Source organism: Cavenderia fasciculata (genome assembly GCF_000203815.1).
Source record: "Cavenderia fasciculata unplaced genomic scaffold Scf_ET2XIPL01CNAVH-3, whole genome shotgun sequence".
In the NCBI taxonomy this organism is placed as follows: domain Eukaryota; phylum Evosea; class Eumycetozoa; order Acytosteliales; family Cavenderiaceae; genus Cavenderia; species Cavenderia fasciculata.
The window spans coordinates 1,140,170-1,161,056 of NW_004457723.1; the positions used below are offsets into that span (position 1 = coordinate 1,140,170).

General features: G+C 33.5%; 7 protein-coding genes across 7 annotated transcripts; 1 reads left to right on the forward strand and 6 right to left on the reverse strand.

Annotated features, from left to right (window-relative positions):
- Positions 1–396: 396 nt before the first annotated feature.
- Positions 397–2,540, reverse strand: DFA_07294 (uncharacterized protein; the record flags this gene model as incomplete). The annotated part of the gene is made up of 4 exons (XM_004367100.1): positions 397–1,806; positions 1,885–2,025; positions 2,109–2,180; positions 2,337–2,540. The coding sequence occupies 4 exons, from the start codon at positions 2,538–2,540 to the stop codon at positions 397–399; spliced, it is 1,827 nt and encodes a 608-aa protein (XP_004367157.1).
- Positions 2,541–4,518: 1,978 nt separating this feature from the next.
- Positions 4,519–5,157, reverse strand: gtaV (putative GATA-binding transcription factor; the record flags this gene model as incomplete). The annotated part of the gene is made up of 1 exon (XM_004367101.1): positions 4,519–5,157. The coding sequence occupies one exon, from the start codon at positions 5,155–5,157 to the stop codon at positions 4,519–4,521; it is 639 nt and encodes a 212-aa protein (XP_004367158.1).
- A 1,115-nt stretch (positions 5,158–6,272) lies between these two features.
- Positions 6,273–8,834, reverse strand: DFA_07296 (uncharacterized protein; the record flags this gene model as incomplete). Its single annotated transcript, XM_004367102.1, has 7 exons — positions 6,273–6,694; positions 6,783–7,260; positions 7,337–7,474; positions 7,567–7,695; positions 7,769–8,053; positions 8,130–8,299; positions 8,381–8,834. The coding sequence occupies 7 exons, from the start codon at positions 8,832–8,834 to the stop codon at positions 6,273–6,275; spliced, it is 2,076 nt and encodes a 691-aa protein (XP_004367159.1).
- Positions 8,835–9,826: 992 nt separating this feature from the next.
- On the reverse strand, positions 9,827–11,563 carry DFA_07297 (uncharacterized protein; the record flags this gene model as incomplete). The annotated part of the gene is made up of 1 exon (XM_004367103.1): positions 9,827–11,563. The coding sequence occupies one exon, from the start codon at positions 11,561–11,563 to the stop codon at positions 9,827–9,829; it is 1,737 nt and encodes a 578-aa protein (XP_004367160.1).
- A 611-nt stretch (positions 11,564–12,174) lies between these two features.
- On the reverse strand, positions 12,175–13,645 carry DFA_07298 (uncharacterized protein; the record flags this gene model as incomplete). Its single annotated transcript, XM_004367104.1, has 3 exons — positions 12,175–13,155; positions 13,239–13,381; positions 13,492–13,645. 3 exons carry the CDS (start codon positions 13,643–13,645, stop codon positions 12,175–12,177), a joined length of 1,278 nt encoding a protein of 425 aa, XP_004367161.1.
- Positions 13,646–14,608: 963 nt separating this feature from the next.
- Positions 14,609–15,627, forward strand: DFA_07299 (uncharacterized protein; the record flags this gene model as incomplete). The annotated part of the gene is made up of 2 exons (XM_004367105.1): positions 14,609–15,045; positions 15,132–15,627. 2 exons carry the CDS (start codon positions 14,609–14,611, stop codon positions 15,625–15,627), a joined length of 933 nt encoding a protein of 310 aa, XP_004367162.1.
- A 76-nt stretch (positions 15,628–15,703) lies between these two features.
- Positions 15,704–20,866, reverse strand: ddx55 (putative RNA helicase; the record flags this gene model as incomplete). Its single annotated transcript, XM_004367106.1, has 6 exons — positions 15,704–16,358; positions 16,446–17,392; positions 17,472–17,778; positions 17,875–18,178; positions 18,348–19,926; positions 20,792–20,866. The coding sequence occupies 6 exons, from the start codon at positions 20,864–20,866 to the stop codon at positions 15,704–15,706; spliced, it is 3,867 nt and encodes a 1,288-aa protein (XP_004367163.1).
- Positions 20,867–20,887: the final 21 nt, after the last annotated feature.

Sequence of the window (20,887 nt, forward strand, 5' to 3'; positions counted from 1 at the left end):
AGTTTTTTTTAAATTAAAAAGAGAAAGATGTTCTATGTGTCTTGTGCACTGCTACTCTTTGTGTACTTATTTATTAAAAGAATGAAAAGAAAAGAAAAGAAAAAGTCATAATTTATAATTAGAGTAATAGAGAGCATTCATAAGCTAAAAACAAAATGTCAATACCCGATTTGGAAGCCATCACCCACACACTTGCCAACCTCCCTTACCTTTGACTCGAGATTATGAAATAATAAGAGGTTTTCATTCGTCCTTTCACACTGTGTCTCTCATCTCTACCTTTTTAATCAATAGATTCAACATCAATCAGTCAATCAACCAATCAGGTACCAATCTCCTTCACTATCTCTCTCTCTCTACTACTTTCTATTCCGATGCGACATTTTGTTTGTTTGTTTATTTATGTTTTCTTTTTGACTGATGCTGATTATTATTAGGCGGTTGTTGTTTGTTACGTGGTTTTCTTTTAGATTTGGAGGAGGATCGTTGTATTGGAGGAGAAGGAGGATGTTCCTTTACATCATCATCTTGTTGTTCATCACCATCATCATCATCTTTTATCACTATTACTTCTTGTTCACCTTCTGCTGCTACAGTTGTTGTTACTGCAGTTACTGGAGGTTTAGCATCATGTGGATCATTTACAACATTATAAATAGAATGTCTTTGTCTAGCTTCTCTCTCCTTTTTTAATCTTTTTTGGATAAACAATCCACAGGCATTACAGACTTTACCATGTGCCTCGGAATTCCTCCATTCTGGTGTGTTGGAGGTCTTGCACAAGCCACATACCTCTGGTCTGGCACTTGGGGGACGTCCTCTTTTCTTTTGTGGTTCCTGCTCTGCTGCTTTGGTGGTTGTTGTAAGTTGGCTCCTTTTCCTTTCTTCCTCTTGTTGGCACATACGAGCAAACTCTTTAAACACTGGAGACTCTTCTTTGGGGGGAATCGGTGGCAATGGAGGCGGCTTGAAATGCTTTCGAGGATTTGGATCGGATTCAAATTTAATGACCCTTGGAGAAGGTGGCACAGAATAGGACGACGAGTCAGAAGATAAAGGAGACTCGGGAGAGAAAGGATTCAAAGAGGTAGACCATACTGGAGTTGAAAAAGGTGTAGATGTTAAAGAACTTGTTGGTGATGGATGATTTTGATGATGATGATGTCTGTTATAGTCAGATGTAGAAGTAGTAGAAGTGGTAGACGTCGATGTGGTACTAGTTGTAGAGGTAGAGGTAGAGGTAGAATTAGATGGAGTAGTACCATACCATGGTCTTGGTGAGGTGGTTGGTGATACTGATGGTCTGGATGAATTTGAATTGTATGGAGAAGTGGTTGTTGGAGATAATGGTGGTGGTGGTGGTAATGATGATTGTGGTGGTGGCGGCGGTCGGTATGGAGAACACAATTGTCCTGTAAGAGACAGAGTAGTTGGGGATGGAGGACAAGATAAAAAGGATGACGATGATTTTGAAAGGCTACTTGGTGACATTGGCAATAGGGGTTGTGGAGTAAAAGGTCGTGGCTGAGGTGGAGTAAAGGGTCTGTTGTTGTTGTTGGAAGCAGATGGTAATGTTGGACTGGTCATTGGAAGAATAGGAGACCAACTTGGTGAAATTCGAGGATTGGATTGGAGCGGAGGCAATAAATAGGACGGCGTCGTCAAATGGAATCTCTCTTGAATCGGAGATCCAGGTGATATAGGCGATAATAAAAGTGTGGCTGATGATGATGATGATGATGGTACATTGGAAGATGATGTTATTGGATTTCCTGGAACAGGTGGAAATTTATTATTACTTTGATCCTAGGTATTTATCGATTAAATAATATTAAATATATTAAAAAATAATACTAATAATTAATAATTAAAATATCAACATACATTTAAAGATGAATTATTATTATTATTGCTTTGATTCATTTCTGGGACCAAATCCATCTTGTTGTTGGAATTTTTACCAACAACAATATTTGGGAGTTTTAATGTTGTAAGTTTAGCTAAATCTAAAGATTTCTCTTGGATCTTTTAGATAGAAAAAAAAAAATAATTAATCATTGATCCTTTTTTTAAAAATTAATTTATTTTTTAGATCAAAAAATACATACAATCCATTTCGATTCTAGAATATCAGTAGAATTATTTAATGTAGGGTTATTATTATTATTATATCTAAATGACTACATGAATATGGACAAAAGGGATTGCAAGTTAGTTTTAAAGGTTTAAAAAAAAAAAAAAAAAGAATGGAATCATGGAGTGATTAGGGGCTGGAAGGGGGTGGATCATGAATCGAAAGTCTTTTTTTTTTTTTTTTTGTTTAATTCTTATTTTACCTTGTCCCAAACTTTTGGTCCATCATTTAGATAGAATGGATTCACCTTTAGATGTTGATGATATGGATTGACATTATCAACAAAATCAAAAGGGTGATCCAACAGTTGAAGACGATGAGGATGATGGACAAGTTTAAATTCTGCTGAAATCTGCTGATTCTGCTGGCAGAAATCTGCTGGATTGGTTAATAATATAGACACCATATTAACAAATATTAACACACACAAATGAATATAAAATTGAACAACAATGACAAAAGTAGGAGAAATAGATAGAGATGGATCAAATTTCCAGGAAATCTATTTTTTTTGGTTGGTGTTTGTAGCAACGAGCAATCAGCAGATTCTCTTCACTGGCTCATCTTTTGACCTCCTCTTTCTCCTTTTAGGGGTTGTTTTTTTGGTTTGATGATTGATATTGATTGAAACAAAAGAGAGAATGGGGGGTTTACGATAGAGTTTGGTAATGGTGGTGTGTGATAAACTATGAACAAACCCTATTCTCCATTATGTTTCTGTTATAACAATCGATTGACACTTTATAAAAAAAAAAAAAAAAAGATTAAACCACTGCTGATGTGTGATGTCTGGTTCTTCTCAATCTCTGCCATTCGCTCGCATTATACTGTTTTTTTCATCATCAGATGTCTGCCATTTTGTGCACCAACAGATTTGGCTATTGAAGAAATTGCATCAATAATATTGATAATAAACATTGTGTTATGGAAATGTGTCTGTGTTTTAAAAAGCATAGTGGATGGTGTGAAATAATAATGGAATGGTCCTCCCTCCTCTCTTCAATCTATGCAACTTACATATATTCTATTCTACTATTCTACTTGTCAATGGGTAATCTATATTTTGTAAGCTTTTATATTCTCTCTATCTTTGCTCTCTTGATATATTCTACCTTTTTATCAAAAGTGGTACTAATTAGTTAGACTTGGACAATTAGATATATAAATCAGTAAAAGAGAGATGGAGAGAGAGTTTAAACTGCAGTGGTGGAAGAAATGGAAGAAGAAGAAAGGTTGGTGATGGGTGGTGATACATTATTCAATTACTGTACTGGATCAGACAGATTTCTATCTCTATCTGTTATAGATAGCCAAACGTTTCACAAATAGATGGCAGGAGTAGCAGAACTGAAACCATTTGATCGATCCTTTTTTGGTAACCTTTTTTTTTTTTTTGTATGTGCGTGACACTACTTGAATAGCAACCAACCATTTCAATGGCATTGAATCGATTCGAATTGAATAGTGATCACTTTTTCTTTATACTCTTTCAAGCTAGAGGTTTCTCAATGAACAGTCGTTCACCCCAGTAATCCGTCCGTCCACATGAATGAGAATCTCTCCATCTAGGTAGTAGGTAGCCAGACCGACCGCCGCTCAATGATCAACGGTCCGTCTTCTTTTTTCCCAAATATATTGATAAATTGTTCGGAATTTAATAATAGAATAGAAAGTAAAATTTTCCAGCAACGAGGAGGAACTGGCTACATAAATTTATTTTTTTAGCTAGTTTAAATTTCCATCGATATGTTTGCAGGTCGACAATATGTATCTGCCATACATTACCACTCTATATTGTTATTTCCCCAAACATTTCTACAAGTAAATATAACATTATTATTTAAACCCACCACACCTCCCACATCCTCATCAATATTTATATATCTGTGGTGGGTGGGTACGTAATTAAAGTTGATCAATTCGTATGGATAAGCTAATAATGATATAAACCGCCGTTTTCGTAGTACTCACTACTCTCTCTCAATCTCGCACACCACACTTCAACTCTATCCAAATAAAAATAACAATGTTGTACATCTTAGTGTCTAAACACTTGATGAATCATTTCATTCAAATAAACAATCCTGTAGCTAATGGATGATGATTTAAAAGAATGGATGTATTGTTTTTTACTATTTATAGTAATATTTTCAATCACCATTTTAGAGGTTATAAGAGTGTTTTCCTGTTTTATTTGAGTGATCATCATTCCAACAACCACTTACTTTTTTATTTATATCTGTTGAGAAAAACAATCATATCAAATCAAATCAAATCAAATCAAAAAAAACATAATGGATTTAATAATGGAAAGATTCTTCAAGTTCCACTGTTGTTGTTGTTGTTGACTTGTTTATTTAGGAAATTCTTTGGTTTGTTTGTATTTAATATAAACATTGAATAGAAGAATTGATCGATGGTTTAATTGGTTCCATTGGTGGTGATTGCGATGATAAGGATTGGGCTCTTTCTTGTTTGTTTTTTTTCCAAATTTGAAGTCCGCATGCATTACAGACATACTCTCCATTGGGTGCCTTTCTCCATTCGGGTGTCGACGTTACAGAACATTTGGCACAACATTCTGGTTTCGATAAAGGTGGTCTACCTCTTTTTTTAGCTGGTATCATCACTGTATTTTGTGAAAATATTATCATTGATTCTTCGATATCCTTTTGGTAGTCGGAAAAAGGTGAAAGTGGAGATCGAGGAGGTGGGAGTGGTAGGGAATAATTGGGACTATCCACCTTCATTGGGAATGGTGAATGTCTTTGTACAAATGAATTTCCAACAGATGGTTCTGACATTTTATCGGCTTTTAATGGATCGTTTTGTGATTGAACTTTAATCTCTGTCAAAAAGGATTGGAAATCTGGTAAACGGATGTCTTCAACTGTCTGTTGATTTTCTCTCGCATGGAATGGTCCCATATTAACATCTAATCTTGGTAATGGATAGTTTAATTGTACCATTTTAAATGGAGGTGAGGAAGAGGAGGCGGAGGAGGAGTTTATTAAATGTTGCATGATTTAGGAAATGAACAAACAAGAAGAACCCTTTTTAATCAATGAAATGAATCAATGATTTAAGATAATTAATTAATTAAATTATTTCAAATTGGAATGAAATAAATAATTATTTGTTAAATGAATCATCTTTGATTGATTAAGATAAACCAACCATACTGTACAATAGAACAACAAAAAAAAATATGTATATAATTCATTTAAATTCATTTAGTGGTTGCAATCAAGAATTAAAGTAAATTTGATAGAAAAATATGGCGATGGATGGTAAGATGGTGGGTGGTAGTGGTAAGAAAAAAGTCAATTCAGATCACATTGCATCATACCAGTACTACTATATATCTCTCTGGGTGATTCATATTTTTACGACCCACTGTTAAACCATTGTTGTTTCCATCGTCAAAATCAAGTAGAAGAAGAAGAAGAAGAAGTCAGGTGTATGGGGGTAATATTAGTGAGAAACACACTGATACACAACAATGGTGTCTAAAAAAGATACACTGCAGATGTGTACACATATCAGGTGGGGGGTATACAGAGCTATATATTATTTATTTTATTATTTATTATTTTGATTTATGGAAATAGAGAAGTAGTTGAAGAAAAACTATCGTCGACTTTATGTGTGTAGTGTAATGTAGAGTGGCAGTTATATTTAGTATTATTTTTGGGAGATCGTCTGATCGTCGTAGGTGGTTTCATATTTAATATATAAGTTTTGTTAAATGTTGAACAAACTCCCCATCTAAAAGTATTATTATTTTTGGGTGGTTTGTACAAATGAAATGAATGGATGATGACAATGATTGTAAATTGAAATAAATAAATAAATGTATGCAAGATAAATGAGGAAGAGGATGAAGAAGAATTGATTGGCAAAGTTATAAGGTTATGTGTGATTTGATTTTCTGGGTGGTTATTACTAATGTTACAAAATAAATAAATAAATAAATAAATAATTATATTTCATATCTGGATTGATTTGTTTCTTCACCACTTGTATCATCATCATCATCATAGTCATCGTCATTATTATTATTATTATTATTATTATCTTGGTCATTGTTGGGTAGACATTTTTTATCAATTAGATTATTATCATCATCCGCTAGTCTTCATTGATTATTGCTGACTATTCTCTTTTGCTTTTCAAAAAAACCAATGATTTCCTTGTGGTAGAGAATCGACATGGCAACAAGACCAACAAAAACAGCTGCACCAATGACAATCCCTGCAATGGCACCAGCACTGAGCATAGCCTTTTCAGAGACACAGTCAAAAGAGACAGTAAGCGAAAAACTATCAAATGCCGATCGCACGTTGCAATCACTATCGATACTGTATCCTTGGTAGGTGGAAATATCTCCATTCTCCACATTGATGATGTTTTCTTCATCATATTGCATTGCTTCAACAGTTGTATTACCTTGAAGTTGTTCATAATTAACAACTACAATATCATTTGATCCACTTAACAAATTTCTATTAATCATTAAAATAACTCTAGTAGAATTTAATATTAATTTGTTTACATTTACTAGTTAAAATGAAATTGAATTGATTAGGATACATTTAAATGTAATCTTTTCTTTCTTTTCTTTCTATCTATCTAATTTTTAGCTTACAAATATTAGTTGCATTATTAATATCATTTAAATAAAATACCAAAGTTCCATTGGTACTTGATAATTGTCCATTGTTGTTCATTTCCAATTTGTTGAATGGTGAGAATTTAATCTCACCACCTTGGTTGGTGAATGTTGTATTTTGCAAGTTACCAGAGACGCCTGAAATAACTGAACCGGCAGACACTGTGATGGATGGAGAATCACCACTCATGACAAGAGAAGAGGTTGCTGGATCCATCGCCAAAGTTCCATTCACCTTTATGGTTCCACTCGTCGATGAAAATTGTCCTTTGATTTTGCTTGATCCATTCAATTCGAATACTGATCCAGTGTCTTCCAAATCATTGATATCAAATTGACCATTTGAAGTTATCTTGCTGTTTAACGATTGAATACTACTAGTATCTGTGAATGATAATTTACATGATTGATTAATAATAATCTTGGTTTGTGTTAAATTTAATATTGATGAATTCTAAAAAAAGAGAGAGAAATGATTAATTATATTTATATTTTCATTTTTAAATATTTCTTTTTTTTTAAAAACATACAGCAAAGTGAACAAATGAAGCATTATTAATATTAAAAGAAGATTGAGAGAATACAAAATTGGATGAACCATAAATATTATTTGATAATCCACCAATAATATTAAGTGTTGATAAATACTTGATTCCAACATTTCCATTCTATAGAAAAATAAATAAAATACCAACAAATATTATTATATTAATAAAAGACTATAATATAAACCAACTTGTCTTGACTTTGATATACAAACATTGGCAACTAAATTTTGGATATTAATTGAACTTTGGGTATCAGCACCAACTCTTGAATTCATAATTGATAATTTTGATTGATTGGCATTGAGTGATGATCCTACCAATATTTGAATTTCAGAATCATTCTATTAAATTAAATTGAATAATTAATTAACTTGAATATATATATATTTCTTTTCTTTTCTCTTTTTTTGTTACCTCAACATTAATTGGAACATTTGAATTAAAATTAAAATTTGAATTAACTAAACCAGATAATGTTGATCTACCAAGAATATTCAATGTGGTGGTGGTATCATTAAAGTTGAGTGTAGATGTTTTGAGACCAACCGATGAATTGGTCAACTTGACCAGATTAATAATATTCAAATCACTGTTTGTAATGGTGATTGTACTATTGGTTGAAGAGAAACTTGGAATAGAAGCTTGACTTCTCTTATCAACATTAAATATACGTGCACCTGAAATTAAAAGAAATGAATTCTATACAGAAATAATAAAATAAAATGTAAATATTAAAAAGAAATAATATATATATAAATATAATATATTGTCATACTTGAACATCAACAGAGAATAAAGATGATTGTACATATTGAAGAACACCAGATGATGAATACATATATATTGGAACATTATTACCAATAATATTTAAACTTGATTTGGAAATGGCAAATGTCGCATTATTCTTAAACTCCATTTCATTTTGTGATGTTACATTTGATTGAGCTAAATTTTATAAATGAATCAAAATAATATTAATATTATTGCAAACAAATTGATTGAAAGTGATATGTTTTGAATACATACTAGTTTGAAATAAAGAGTTTTCAAAAAATCTCATTGATCCACTAAACTGTACATTGGTAGTATTGACAGTCATTGTAGAATCTAGCAGTGTAGAAGATGATGATGATCCATAAAGGAATGGTCCAGTCGCGGGGTTGAAATAGACTGTAGAATTGTCAACGTTAATCTCTTGTTGTGCTGTGAGATTTCCATTCATATCGAGTTGTGAATTTCTTGATATTGTCAGAGTAGACACCTGATATTGACCATTGATGAGTACACGTGAATTGGATGTGTTGATATAGACATTGTCAGCTCCCACTGGAACAGACTGCATCGACCACTTGGTTTGATCCGAATACGATCCAGACCCACCATTCCAAACGATTTCTACAGCCCCTAAACCACCAACTGTAAACAGTAGTAAAAACAATAATAATAATAATGTTTTATTTAAAAAAGAAAGGATTTCCATTCTACTGCCTTTGGTACAAAATAAAAAAAAGAAGTTGTGTGTTAGTCATGATCGAGATGCCATCCCATCACATGACTCTAGAGACTTACTTTTTGTTTTGAAAAAGAGAATATATATGTGTGTTCGTTTATAAATAATAATTAATTAATTAATTAGAGATTAATCAATTCAATCGTTGGTTGGTTTGGACTACTCTACTGTACTGTAAGTGTATGTAATCTATCTATCTATCTCTCTCTCTCTCTCTCTCTATTCTGTATTGTTGTTATTAATAACTCTTTAAACAAGTGATGTATGGTTTTGTTGGTTTGGGTTTGTTTGTGGTTGTTTGTATAAATAAAGTTCATGTTCAAACCTACCTACCTATGGAGTGATAGCGAGCACAAGGATGAGGATGATGAGGAGAGTGAGATCTGATGAGGAGGAGGAGGAGGGAGAGACCAGCAAGCGATCAACTCTAAATCAATTTAAAGAGACACTCCTATAGTTGCTTTGCTGCTGCGGTAGCTTTGTCGCTAACCATTGACAATCTTCACACCACCCTTGAACATTGTTGGTACCGATCAATTGGGTTGTTTGAAACAAAGCAACAACAAGCTAAATTTAATCAGCTGATGCTTGGGAGATTGTCATGTTTTTTTTTTAGCCCCACCATCGATCCATCATGACATGGGCCATACACCCCCATCACCTTGGTATGGAATGGGCATCAACCGTCACGACACCCCCTCGTCTCATTGGTCACCAACGATTCAAAACGATGATCCCATCACCTGTCTCTTGGAATCAATCTAAAGTTCGAAGATCTTTGGTAATGAATACATGAAGTGTCGGTTGATATTCTGATGGATTCATTCAAGCCAAACATATAAGCATATGATACCCATACCCCCTACACACATGAACATCAGAATGTCTCACCCTGATTACCCGAATTGATTCATAAAGGTGTGGAGACATGTGATGCGATGTGTTGTTGTTTTCGAGATCAACTAAATCTTTTTATTTATATTTTGGTTTGTGGTTGTTTGGATTGATGATGGGGTAGTAGTCATTGTTGGACTGGTTACTGGGGAATTAATAGTCGTGGTGGTGGTGATGGATGGTGAAGATGAGGATAGGATTCTGGGATGGTTGTTTTGACCATTTGCCGAACTCGGAGGAGGAGAAGGAGAAGCTACCCTTTTTAATGTTGGTGGCGATATTAACAACGATGAAGAACCATTGTACAAATTGGGACCTAGTGGTTGTACTAAACCATTATTATTTTGATTATATTCACTATTATTTGTTGTTGTTGTTGTTGTTGTTGTTATCGTTGTTGGTGGGGTAATAATATTTAAATCCAACAATTTCTTTTGTTTTTTAGAATTATTATTATTATTATTATTATTATTATTATTATTATTATTATTATTATTATTGTTGTCTAATGGCTTTTTAGTTGGTGGTGGTGGTGGTGGAGAGGGTGGATCATTGATGACAATATCAAGACTGTGTTTTTGTTTTGATTCCTTTTCTTTTTTGACTCTTTTCATATGTTGGAGTCCACAAGCATTGCACAGGTCTACACCATTTTCTCCTTTTCTCCATTCCGGTGTCGTTGTCCTTTGGCATAGTGCACAACTCAGTGGTCTTTCTTGAGGTGGTCTACCTCTTTTTTTCTTTGTTGATGGGCTTGGTTTAGCTGGATTTGATTTACCCTTTGTTGTTGTTGATGTACTCGTTGAACTTGTTGTGCTGGTAGTGGTGGTGGTGGTTGTGGTGGTTTGTTGGTCTGAGACATTGTCATCAGTAATAAATTGTGGGGTTGGAGCTCTCGATGATGAACCTGAAGATTCATTGGTACTCTTGGGCATTAATGGACTAGAATTGGTGGCTTTAACTGTTTGACCTCTTTGAGGTATTGATGGTGATGATGATGATTCTGTATTCATTTTGACCAAGGTTGGTGGTGAAATGGAAGGTGGTTGAGATGGTCTTTGTAGAAGAGATACATTTGGAGAAGATATCACAAACATGTTGGGAGGTGAACTAGTTGTAGTAGCAGTATTGGCAGTGGAGGTTGAAGTTTGGGGTTGGGTACGTCCAGATGTAAATGGTGATGAAGGAGTCTTTGTCTTTTTAGTTTTGGTCGATGACGGTGGCGGCGATGTAGAGATGACTGGCATTGGTGGTTGCGTCATTTGATCCATCAACTCATCCATATAGTATTCAAGGATAGATACTATCGAGGTTGTCATTGCCAAAGCATCATCGACAGTTGCCACAAGATCCCCTTTGGTTGGCTTGATGTTTGACTTTAACCTTAACCTTTGAAAATTATCGATCACCTCTATCACTTGTACGGTGTTGGCTTTTACTTGATCGAGAACTTCTCTTTGTCTCATCATGTTGTAAGTGTCTGATCCTGGATCGGGTGGATATCTGACCGATGATGGATATTCCTCCTCCTCCTCCACTTCCGCCTCCTCTACGAAATTCTGGTCCATGTCTATTTCATAAGACTCTTCCACCAAATTGTCAGCCTCTTCAAATACTAGCCTTTTCCGATGGATTGTAGGAGATCGAGGGCGATTCTTTGTAGTATCTGTCTCTACTGGTATTTTGAGTGTGTTTCCATTCATTGGATTCACCAAGTTGTTCCTGTCAATGTCCATCTCGTCTACGCCTCCCCCTCCTCCTCTCTTACTCTTGGTGATAGTGATGTTACTGCTAATCGGATTCATTCATTTATTTATTCATCCTTTAACTTTTAATTCATTTGATACAAGGATTTATAAAAATAATAATACTAATAATAATAATAATAGTAATTATTGGGGTATAATGTTCGGAATGATGAGGTTGGAGGATGTTTGTTATTATCTTTCTGGATTGGATTGGGATTGGGTTTGTCAAACAAACAATTTGTGAAATGAAATGGATCCATTCATTCATCCACATTAAAATGTTGTTTTGTGGGAGGTTGCTGTTCAACAACAAGAAGCGTTGTTGTGTTGCCCAACGATTAGATAATGAAGGGGTTTTTGGTTTGGTTTGTAATAATATAAAATATTTATTTGCGTGCGTGCTCATTTACACATGTGGTGGTAGAGTTTTTTGAAGGTTAGATGCAGGATAAATCGGGAATGGAAAAGAGTAGTGATCACACCCCTCCTCGCAAAATTAAACATATTCTCGCACACACATATAAATATTCATTCACTCGTATATATAATTATAACTAATCAAATCAATTCAATCCTATCAAAATGAAATCGAAATCATTTTCTTTGATATTTTTCCCAACAAGAGGATATCCCTCTAAATTTATTTATTTCTTTGATTTATTATTGAATTATAGGCTCACAATTGATTGTTGTTGTTGCAATAAAGGTAAGAAAAAGGGGTTATCTGCGTTAAACAAATCACCAATAGTGCAAATTGCTTTGAAATTTTTGGATAAAGAATGAGAAGGAGAGGTAGAAGGAGAATTAGAAGAAGAAGAAGAAGAGGAGGGAGAAGAGTAAACTTCATTTTCATCAAGTGTATGTGATGAGTATATACTTTGGAATGGAGAAAATAAATAAATTGATGGTGATGATTGTGATATTGTTATAGGTGGAGATGATGATGATAGTAATGATCTATTATTATTATTATTATTATTATTAATATTATTATTATTATTATTAATATTATTATTATTAATATTATAATTATTTAATTTTGGAGGAATAATAAATGATTTATAAGAAGTTGATTTCTTTTTTGAAAATGAACATTGAATATTGACATTGGAGAGAAAGTTATTGTTGTTGAAAAAATCCATTGCACTTTGAGATGCCATCTCTCCATTTTCAGAATCCTTGAAATGAATGAATCCGTATCCTTCGTAGACACCAGTCTTTGCGTCTCTTGGAATGTTGTAATGTTTGATCTTTCCAAATTGCTGACATTTTTGACAAACCATTTGATGGAATCCCTCGGGTATATTACCGCTGTTTACATCAAATGTGATATGGATACTAGTTCTCTGGTCGCATGAATCGCTCCACTTTACCTTTAGATTTCTTTCACCAAATTTGAATCCATTGAGTTTGGCAAGTGCCTTTTCAGCGTCATACGACTTTGTGTATCGAATGAATCCATAGTTGTTGATAAACACACATTCCTTTGTTTCCAATTCACCAAAATGTGAAAACAATGCCATTACAACACTTCTCTTCATGTTTGGATCAATATTGGTTACATAAAGTGTTGAAATGGGAACTGCCCAAAATACTTTATAATAATTATTTTCTAAAAATGTTCTACATTTAATTGATTCATTTTCTTCCTACAATAAAAAAATAAATATTTATTTAAATAATTAATAAATACAAACAGAGAGATATTAAATAATATATATAATGTATTTACCTGAAATTCTATAAAAGCCAAACAAAAAGATGGATCAATTGGATTTGATTTAAAATTAATGGAAATTGGATTAAACCCTTTAATACTTTCACCAAAATGATAATTTGATTCCCATCTTTGAATTGTTTCAACATATATTACTCCTATTTTAATAAAATAATAAAAAAATAAATTAATTAATTAATAAATAAATAACTAATATTAATAAATAAATAATATTATTTGTTATACTCTAGAATTGTTGATTCCATACTTTTAAAAGCAGGTTTTTTAAATTTATCAATTTCATTATAGATTAAATAATGATCTATAAAGTTTTTGTGTTTTGGTGATATTGATAAAGAGGAAGAGGAAGAGGAGGATAGTTGTGGTTGTTTTTTCTTTGGATTTCCATGATCGGTTGTCATTTTTTTTGTGTTTTGGATGTTTTTGTTGTTGGAGATTAAATAAATATTTATGATTGGATAAATATAAAAAGAAAGTAGGATAAAGTAAAATTGAATGGATGATATCGATCGAGACGTCTTTTTATTTCCACTCTTACTCACTCTTTCATTTGTTATTTTTGTTGCTAACAGTTATTATTGGAGATCTCCAACCACCATACCATTACCACCACCATAAATGAATGCCAACTAGGAACTAGATCTAGTAGTAGTAGTATACGGCTGCCAGGTAACTATAACGATGGTTGCCATTGTTGGTTTGACATTGTACCAATGCCAAATATAGTAAACAATCGAATTCCAACAGATGATAAGATGACTATTCCCCACTCTCTCTCTCTGCCAATCAAACAACAATCCAATCACTTTTAAAAACAATTATTCGTCAACCCCATTCCAACTTTCATTCATTGAGTGGCGGCATTGAACAACACAAAAAGGGGACACGAGAGCAGCGGGTGGGTGATGTGGGGTAGTGGGGCAAACAAACAACACTTTTGTTGGTTATTTTTGGGACACGATAAAGCCTTGATATGATTGATGTTGTATGACGCTGTGAGGGCATCTACACCATCCCATATTAATTATACTAAAGTAGATTAAAGTAATTCCTTTTTAGAACCTCATTAATCTACCTCGAGATGGTCTAAAAATCGTTGATTCGAACCCCCATCAACTTTTACCCTTGCCTTCCTTTTAGAGTTTCCCTTGTCCTTACCCTATTAATAGGTATCTTTATATCTATCCATCTTGTTGTTGTTGTCTCTATTAGTGTAGCAATATTATATATCCCGTTCTCTGAGAACGAATGAATCACCCATGGGTATTGATCGATTCTTTTAAAAAAAATGAATATTAAAAAATTGGTAATCAATGCATGTTGTACATTTAATTAATATTGCCCACAAGTTACTTTCTTAAACCATGTCTGAAAATAGCAACAAAGATAATAATAGTAGTAGTAGTAGTAGTAGTAGGAGTAGTGCTACTGTTGGTGAACATCAAAATGATCAAGATACCGAACCGAAACAAACATCATCATCGTCATCTTCATCATCTCTATTCAAAAAAAAGATAAAGAACAAACCTTCACTACGAAAGAAAGATGGTGATGATGAATCGTCATTAACAAACGATACATCATCAATCGCATCAGAGAATGGAGATGATCAACAACAAGATCTATCAACCATCATAGAGATCACCAAAGAAAGACAAAAGATGAGAGAAAAAGGCAAAGGTATCATTGCAGGTGTATTGGCTGAAGGTCCACACATCAAAGCTCATCTACGTGAACTCGAACATAAATTGGATGATTCTTTTACAATTGCAACTGAAAAGAATGAAACTAATGTACATTTGTATGTGTTGTGAAATAATAATACTATTACTAGTATTATTAGTATTATTTAATCAACTACTTACTTTTTTTTTTTGTTGTTTGTAGAGAAAAGTTTCTTGCAAAAGAGATGGAGAAAAAGAAAATAGAAATTAAACATAAATTAACAGGTGGTTTAATGGGAACTACTGAACATAGAAAAGAAGAAGATGATGAAAATAAACAAACCAAAGATAATAATGCGAATAATACAACAACAAAAATCAAGACAGATGAAGATAGTTTATATGAAACACCAGAACATTTGGCAGTTAAAAAGACAAGAAAAAAAGAAGAGGATAAGACAAATTGGTTGGCTGGTATATCTGAAGTCAGTCTACCAACAAGTTACAAGATTAAAAATATTCAAGAAACTGAAGATGCAAGATCAAAAATTAAAGATTCAAAAAGATCTCATTATCAAAATAATCAAAATAATAATCAACAACAACAAAATAACCATGGACAACAACATAGATTTACAAGACAACCAAACGAAAATAGAAATGAAAAAGCAACAGATGATGAAGTTTATGAAAGATTCAAGAAAAGATTTAGAGGTTAAAAAATAATAATAAATAAATTATTTAAATCCATATATTATGGAATAATATAAATATATATAAAACAAAATCTTTGGTTTATTTTCTAGAGCTTTTCTTTTGTCTTGAAGAGTTTTGAACCTTTTTATGATAAGTTTTCTTTGGAGCAAATTCTGGTTTCTTGTTTTTGTTTTTTTTCTTTTCTGCATTTTTTGAAAGTGGTTTAGTGATACCACCTGTAGTAGTAGTCGTCGCTGTAGTAGTAGTTGATTTACTCTTATTTTCCTTTTCTTCTTGTTTCTTCTTTTTAATTTCCAATTTAATTTCCTTTTCTATTGAATCAAAATCATCCAAATCACCATGGAAACCTCTATTCTTTCTCTTGTTATTTTTCTTCATTTCCAAATAATCTCTATTTACTGTTTCTCTATCTTCTTGTTTAAGTTGTTCTTCATCCTTTACAATTTTTGGTGCTGATTTTCTAACTGGAGTTTTTGTCGTTTCCTCCTCTTCCTCTGATGAATCATCCTCACTATCTTCTTCCTCTTCTTCGTCTTCGTCTTCTTCTTGTTTAACTTCTTGATCTTGATCAGCTCTCATTAAAGCCTCAACTTCATCTTCTGATTCATCGCTGTCATCTTCATTCTCCTCCTCTTTAACTTGCTTTTTTCCTGTAAGATCCTCCATTTTCAAACCACTAATACTTAATATTTTCTTTACCTTTGCTTCTTTTTTCTTTTCTCTCTTTTCTTGTCTAGAAATTATAAATAAAATAAAACAAAAATATTAATAAATATATTTTTCTTTTTTCTTTTTTCTTTTTCTTTTTTTTTTGTATTACTTTTTCTTTGATTCTTTTAATTGTATTAATCTTTTAGCTTCTCTCTTTTTATCAACATATGGAACTTTTTCAATATCCTCTCTGGATACACCACTTGCCCATGTGTCGGGGTTAAAGAATCTGAGTTCTGGCATCTTTGGCATTCTCAAGAGACCGTATCCATGAGCGAGTGAACCAAAATCCAATTTTCTAGTGACAAAGATGTAGCTGCAAGTGTGTTCTTTGTAGGCACGAGCATACGATACAAAGGCAACGATACTACGCTCCATGATCTGACGATTAGAGAGAATAACACGACGCATCTCTTTGGTGTAGTGTTCCAATGCGAGGGTGTCTGGCTTGGGTGTCTCGACCATCGACACCTTTCTGAGACGCATAAACTCGAGGTAATCGTCTTCGGCCTTGGAGAGATAGAGCATGGCGTTACCGGTACGACCCATTCTGGCAGTACGACCAATACGATGAATAAATGTCTTGGGATCTTGTGGAGCGTCGTATTGGATGACCCAATCAACCGATGGGAAATCAATACCTCTACTGACGAGATCAGTGACAAAGATGACACCACTATCCTTGGCCGAGAACTTGTCAAATACAAATTTACGACGTTCATGGGGTACCTTTCCATGCAACGAGAAAATGTCTTTAACACGGTCCTTGAATTGTGACATCTTGGTCATCAAAGATGAAAAGTAATCAACATCGGCACACGTTAAAAAGTAGACAATGATCTTACTATTGTTCATATTCTTGTCCATGAAATCGGCCAACACTCCAAACTTTTCACTTGGTTCCAACATGGTGTATCGGTTCTCAAGTGTCGATGGGATAGCCGATACTTGATTCGTTCCCTTTTGTTGTACTGCTACACTAACTTTTACAGGATTACGCATCCCCATTCTTGCCAATTCTTTTAATTCTGTTGTTTGTGTTGCACTAAATAATCCCTATAATAAATTCAACAAACAAATAAAAGTAAGTATGTATATTTATGTGTATTTATATATATATTTGTGTTTAACATACAGTTCTTCTTTGTTTTGGTAATCTATCTAAAACAGCATTCAAAGCAGTATCAAACCCCATATCTAAAAGTCTGTCGGCTTCATCAAGGATTAACATTTCAAATTCCTTTAGTTTCATGTTACGTTCAACACGACTCAATACATCTTCCAATCTACCAGGTGTTGCAACTATAACATTGCCACCATCTTTGTTGAATTTCTGAACATCTTCGTATACTTCAGTACCACCAATTAATAACAATCGTTTAATATGATCTAATCCATGAACAAATTGTTCTAAAATACCAAATATTTGTACTGCTAATTCTCTAATATATAAAAATATAACAACAATAATGTAAGTAAATTTATCTCTATCTATCTATCGATCTATCTACATGTATAGATATATATTTATATCATACCTAGTTGGAGTAACAATAACAGCCAATACTTGATGTTTTGTCAATTCTTCTGGTTGTTTCTTTAATAGGATTTCAATGATTGGGATGATGAATGACAATGTTTTACCTGAACCTGTACATGCTTCTACCAATACATCTTTGTTTGAAAGGAATAATGGGATGGTGGCCGATTGAACGGGAGTCATTGTATCAAACCCCAACTTTTTAATGATACCAAGTACATGATCTGATATAGTTGGTCTAACTGTACTCCACTTTGCTCCTCCTCCTGTTAAATTCATTCTCTCTCTTTCTCTATTTAACTCTTTTAAAAAAGTAAATACAATCAACACAAAAACACAACAACAAGAGTCTTGTAAACTTTATAAATTGTTTTCGTTCGTTTTTTTATTTTATTTTTTTTAAATCATTTGTAAGTGTTCTGCTTTGGAAGGAGGTGAATCGATTAATCATTCATTAATTTTTTATATTACTTTTGTTATTATTGCTATTATTATTATTATTAGTACTAGTATTAAAAGGATGATGAATAGTTGTAGTATATGGTGGTGGTGAGTTGTTGGGACGGAGATAATTAAAATCTATATAGGGTAGTTGTGATATCACAGGTGGTGGAGGTGGTGTCGTAGTTCGGTTGGTATTATTATTATTACTATTATTGTTATTGTTATTTATATATATTGATTCTTCAGGTGGTGTATGATATCTAGGTGATGACTGTGTATAATGTTGGTACGTTTGTAATTGTGGTAATTGTGGATGTGATGTTTGATATTGTTGATGTTGATGTTGTTGTAGAGTTTGTTGATCGACAGATTGTTCACTCTGAAACTCTAATGAACCATCAACTGGTTGTTGTTGTTGTTGTTGTTGTTGATATTGAACATGTTGAAAACTACTTAATAGTAAATCAACAGTTTCTTTATCTTTTCTATTCCTCTTCATAAATTGAAGACCACAAGCATTGCAAAGATCTATTCCATTCTCTCCTTTTCTCCATTCCGGTGTATCTGTTCTTTTACAACGTGCACAATGGTTTGGTTTCGATTGAGGAGGACGACCTCTTCCTCTCTTGGCTCTCATACTAGTACTCATACTCGTACTGTTATCTGGTGCCATGTTGGTGGTGGCGGTGGTGGAGTTGGTCGTACTGGTGCCATCTGTTAAATGACCCGGCTCTGGAGGGACTTCCTTTACGATATCTGGAGGTTTGGCTGGGGTATCATCCAATTCAAATGGATTTGTTGTTGTTGGACTGTTGGCCAATCCATATGTAGTAGATCCTCCAAGAATAGCTTGTCTGGGTGAGTCAAATGGCGAATGATGATGATGATCCCTCGGACTAGGAGGTAACTTTGGTGGAGAATGTAAAAATGGAAGTGGTTGTAATGAAGAATGATGTAATTGTGTATGTAATGGTGGTAGTTTAAAAGATGTCAGAGTCGACAGAGTGGAAGAGGATAATGTTGGTTGTCCATAAAACTGGTTATTATTATTATTTTGATTACTATTATTATTAATATTATTTGGATTATTTACAGGTGATAAAATAGGAGAGTTTGTTGGTTTTTTTCGAGACGATGATTCAATATGTTGTTTGGAACTCCTTTGCTTTTTTTGATTGGTGGTTGTTGTACCAGTAGTTTGTGTGGGCTCATTGACTGGTTGGCCATTCAATTCACTGCCATATTCTTCAAGTACAGATAGCATGCCTTTGAAAATGGGTGTCAGATTTTCAACTAGCATTCTATAATCGGCAAGGGTATACCTTTTTTGCGAGTGGGTAATGTCCTTTCGTATTGTTTCAATAGATTGGTTGATCCTAAAAGTCTCGACATGAAGTTGTGATAAAACCCCTAAACAACGTGACTCTCCCTCACGTTGATCCTTTGTCGTTGAGATATTCCTAATCTCAATGTTCATTCTTGTATCCTCTTCTTCTTCTTCTTCATCATCATTTTTGTTATAACAACTGGTATCTCGAACCGGAACTTCATCTTTTATACTATTATTTTTACTACTATTTTCGTCATTATTATTATTATTATTATTCTGATTATTAATATTATTATGATTATTATTTGAAATCATTTGAGATTGATAATAGATACATTAAGAGGAGGGGGAGAGAGGAGAGAGAGGAGAATGAGTTTTCGATTATTATCTGATGATTATCTCTATGTGCATCCCAACAACAACAACACAAGCCTTACCTATAATGAAATGAACAAGTTGGGTCAAGTGAAGAGTAACCCCAACTAGCAGTAAGGGGGGGGGGGCTGCCAATTGACAATGAAAAAAAATGATTGGCTTATCTTGTTATGTGTGATTTAAAAGTCGAAAAGATCTAAACTATAGGGCCACACCCCTCCCTTGAACAAGTTGAAACTTTTTTTTTTTTGTTCATAGTCAAACCATACCTCGAGGCTTTGAATCAAACCGGAGGGCGGTTCAGCTGAACCACGATAAAAAAGAAAAAAAGGTCGCAACCAGTTTGATCGTTTTGGACTGATGCCCACCATTCCCTGAGTCATGCGCATACGCACCCACAAACAGTTTTTGGCTATTGCTCAAACCTGCTCTGTTTCATTTTGGACAAAAAAATATCGATTGATCAGGGTGGTACACTGTGTGGCCCATAGCCATAACCGCTGGTCGCACACTGCTTGCTATGATCTTACTGTATATTTAGCGGTATCTAAGTTTTAGTTCTAAACCATTAAATAGACGGGTGGGTGGAGGTTAGGTTTGGTTTGGTTGATTTACATGATGTCATTTATTTCGGTTTTAGTTTTGTTTTGTTAGAACAAACAAAAAAGGGTATAATATATATAAAATAAATATATAGTGTAGTTAATGTAGCAGAGGATAATAATAATAATAATTATAACAAAATAAATAAATTAATTTTAAATACAATAGTAGTAGAGTTGGTTGGTTGGTTGGTTGGTTGTACTCTAGTTGGAACCAACCAACTACCTACTATAATCATTGATCAATCAATAATATCTAT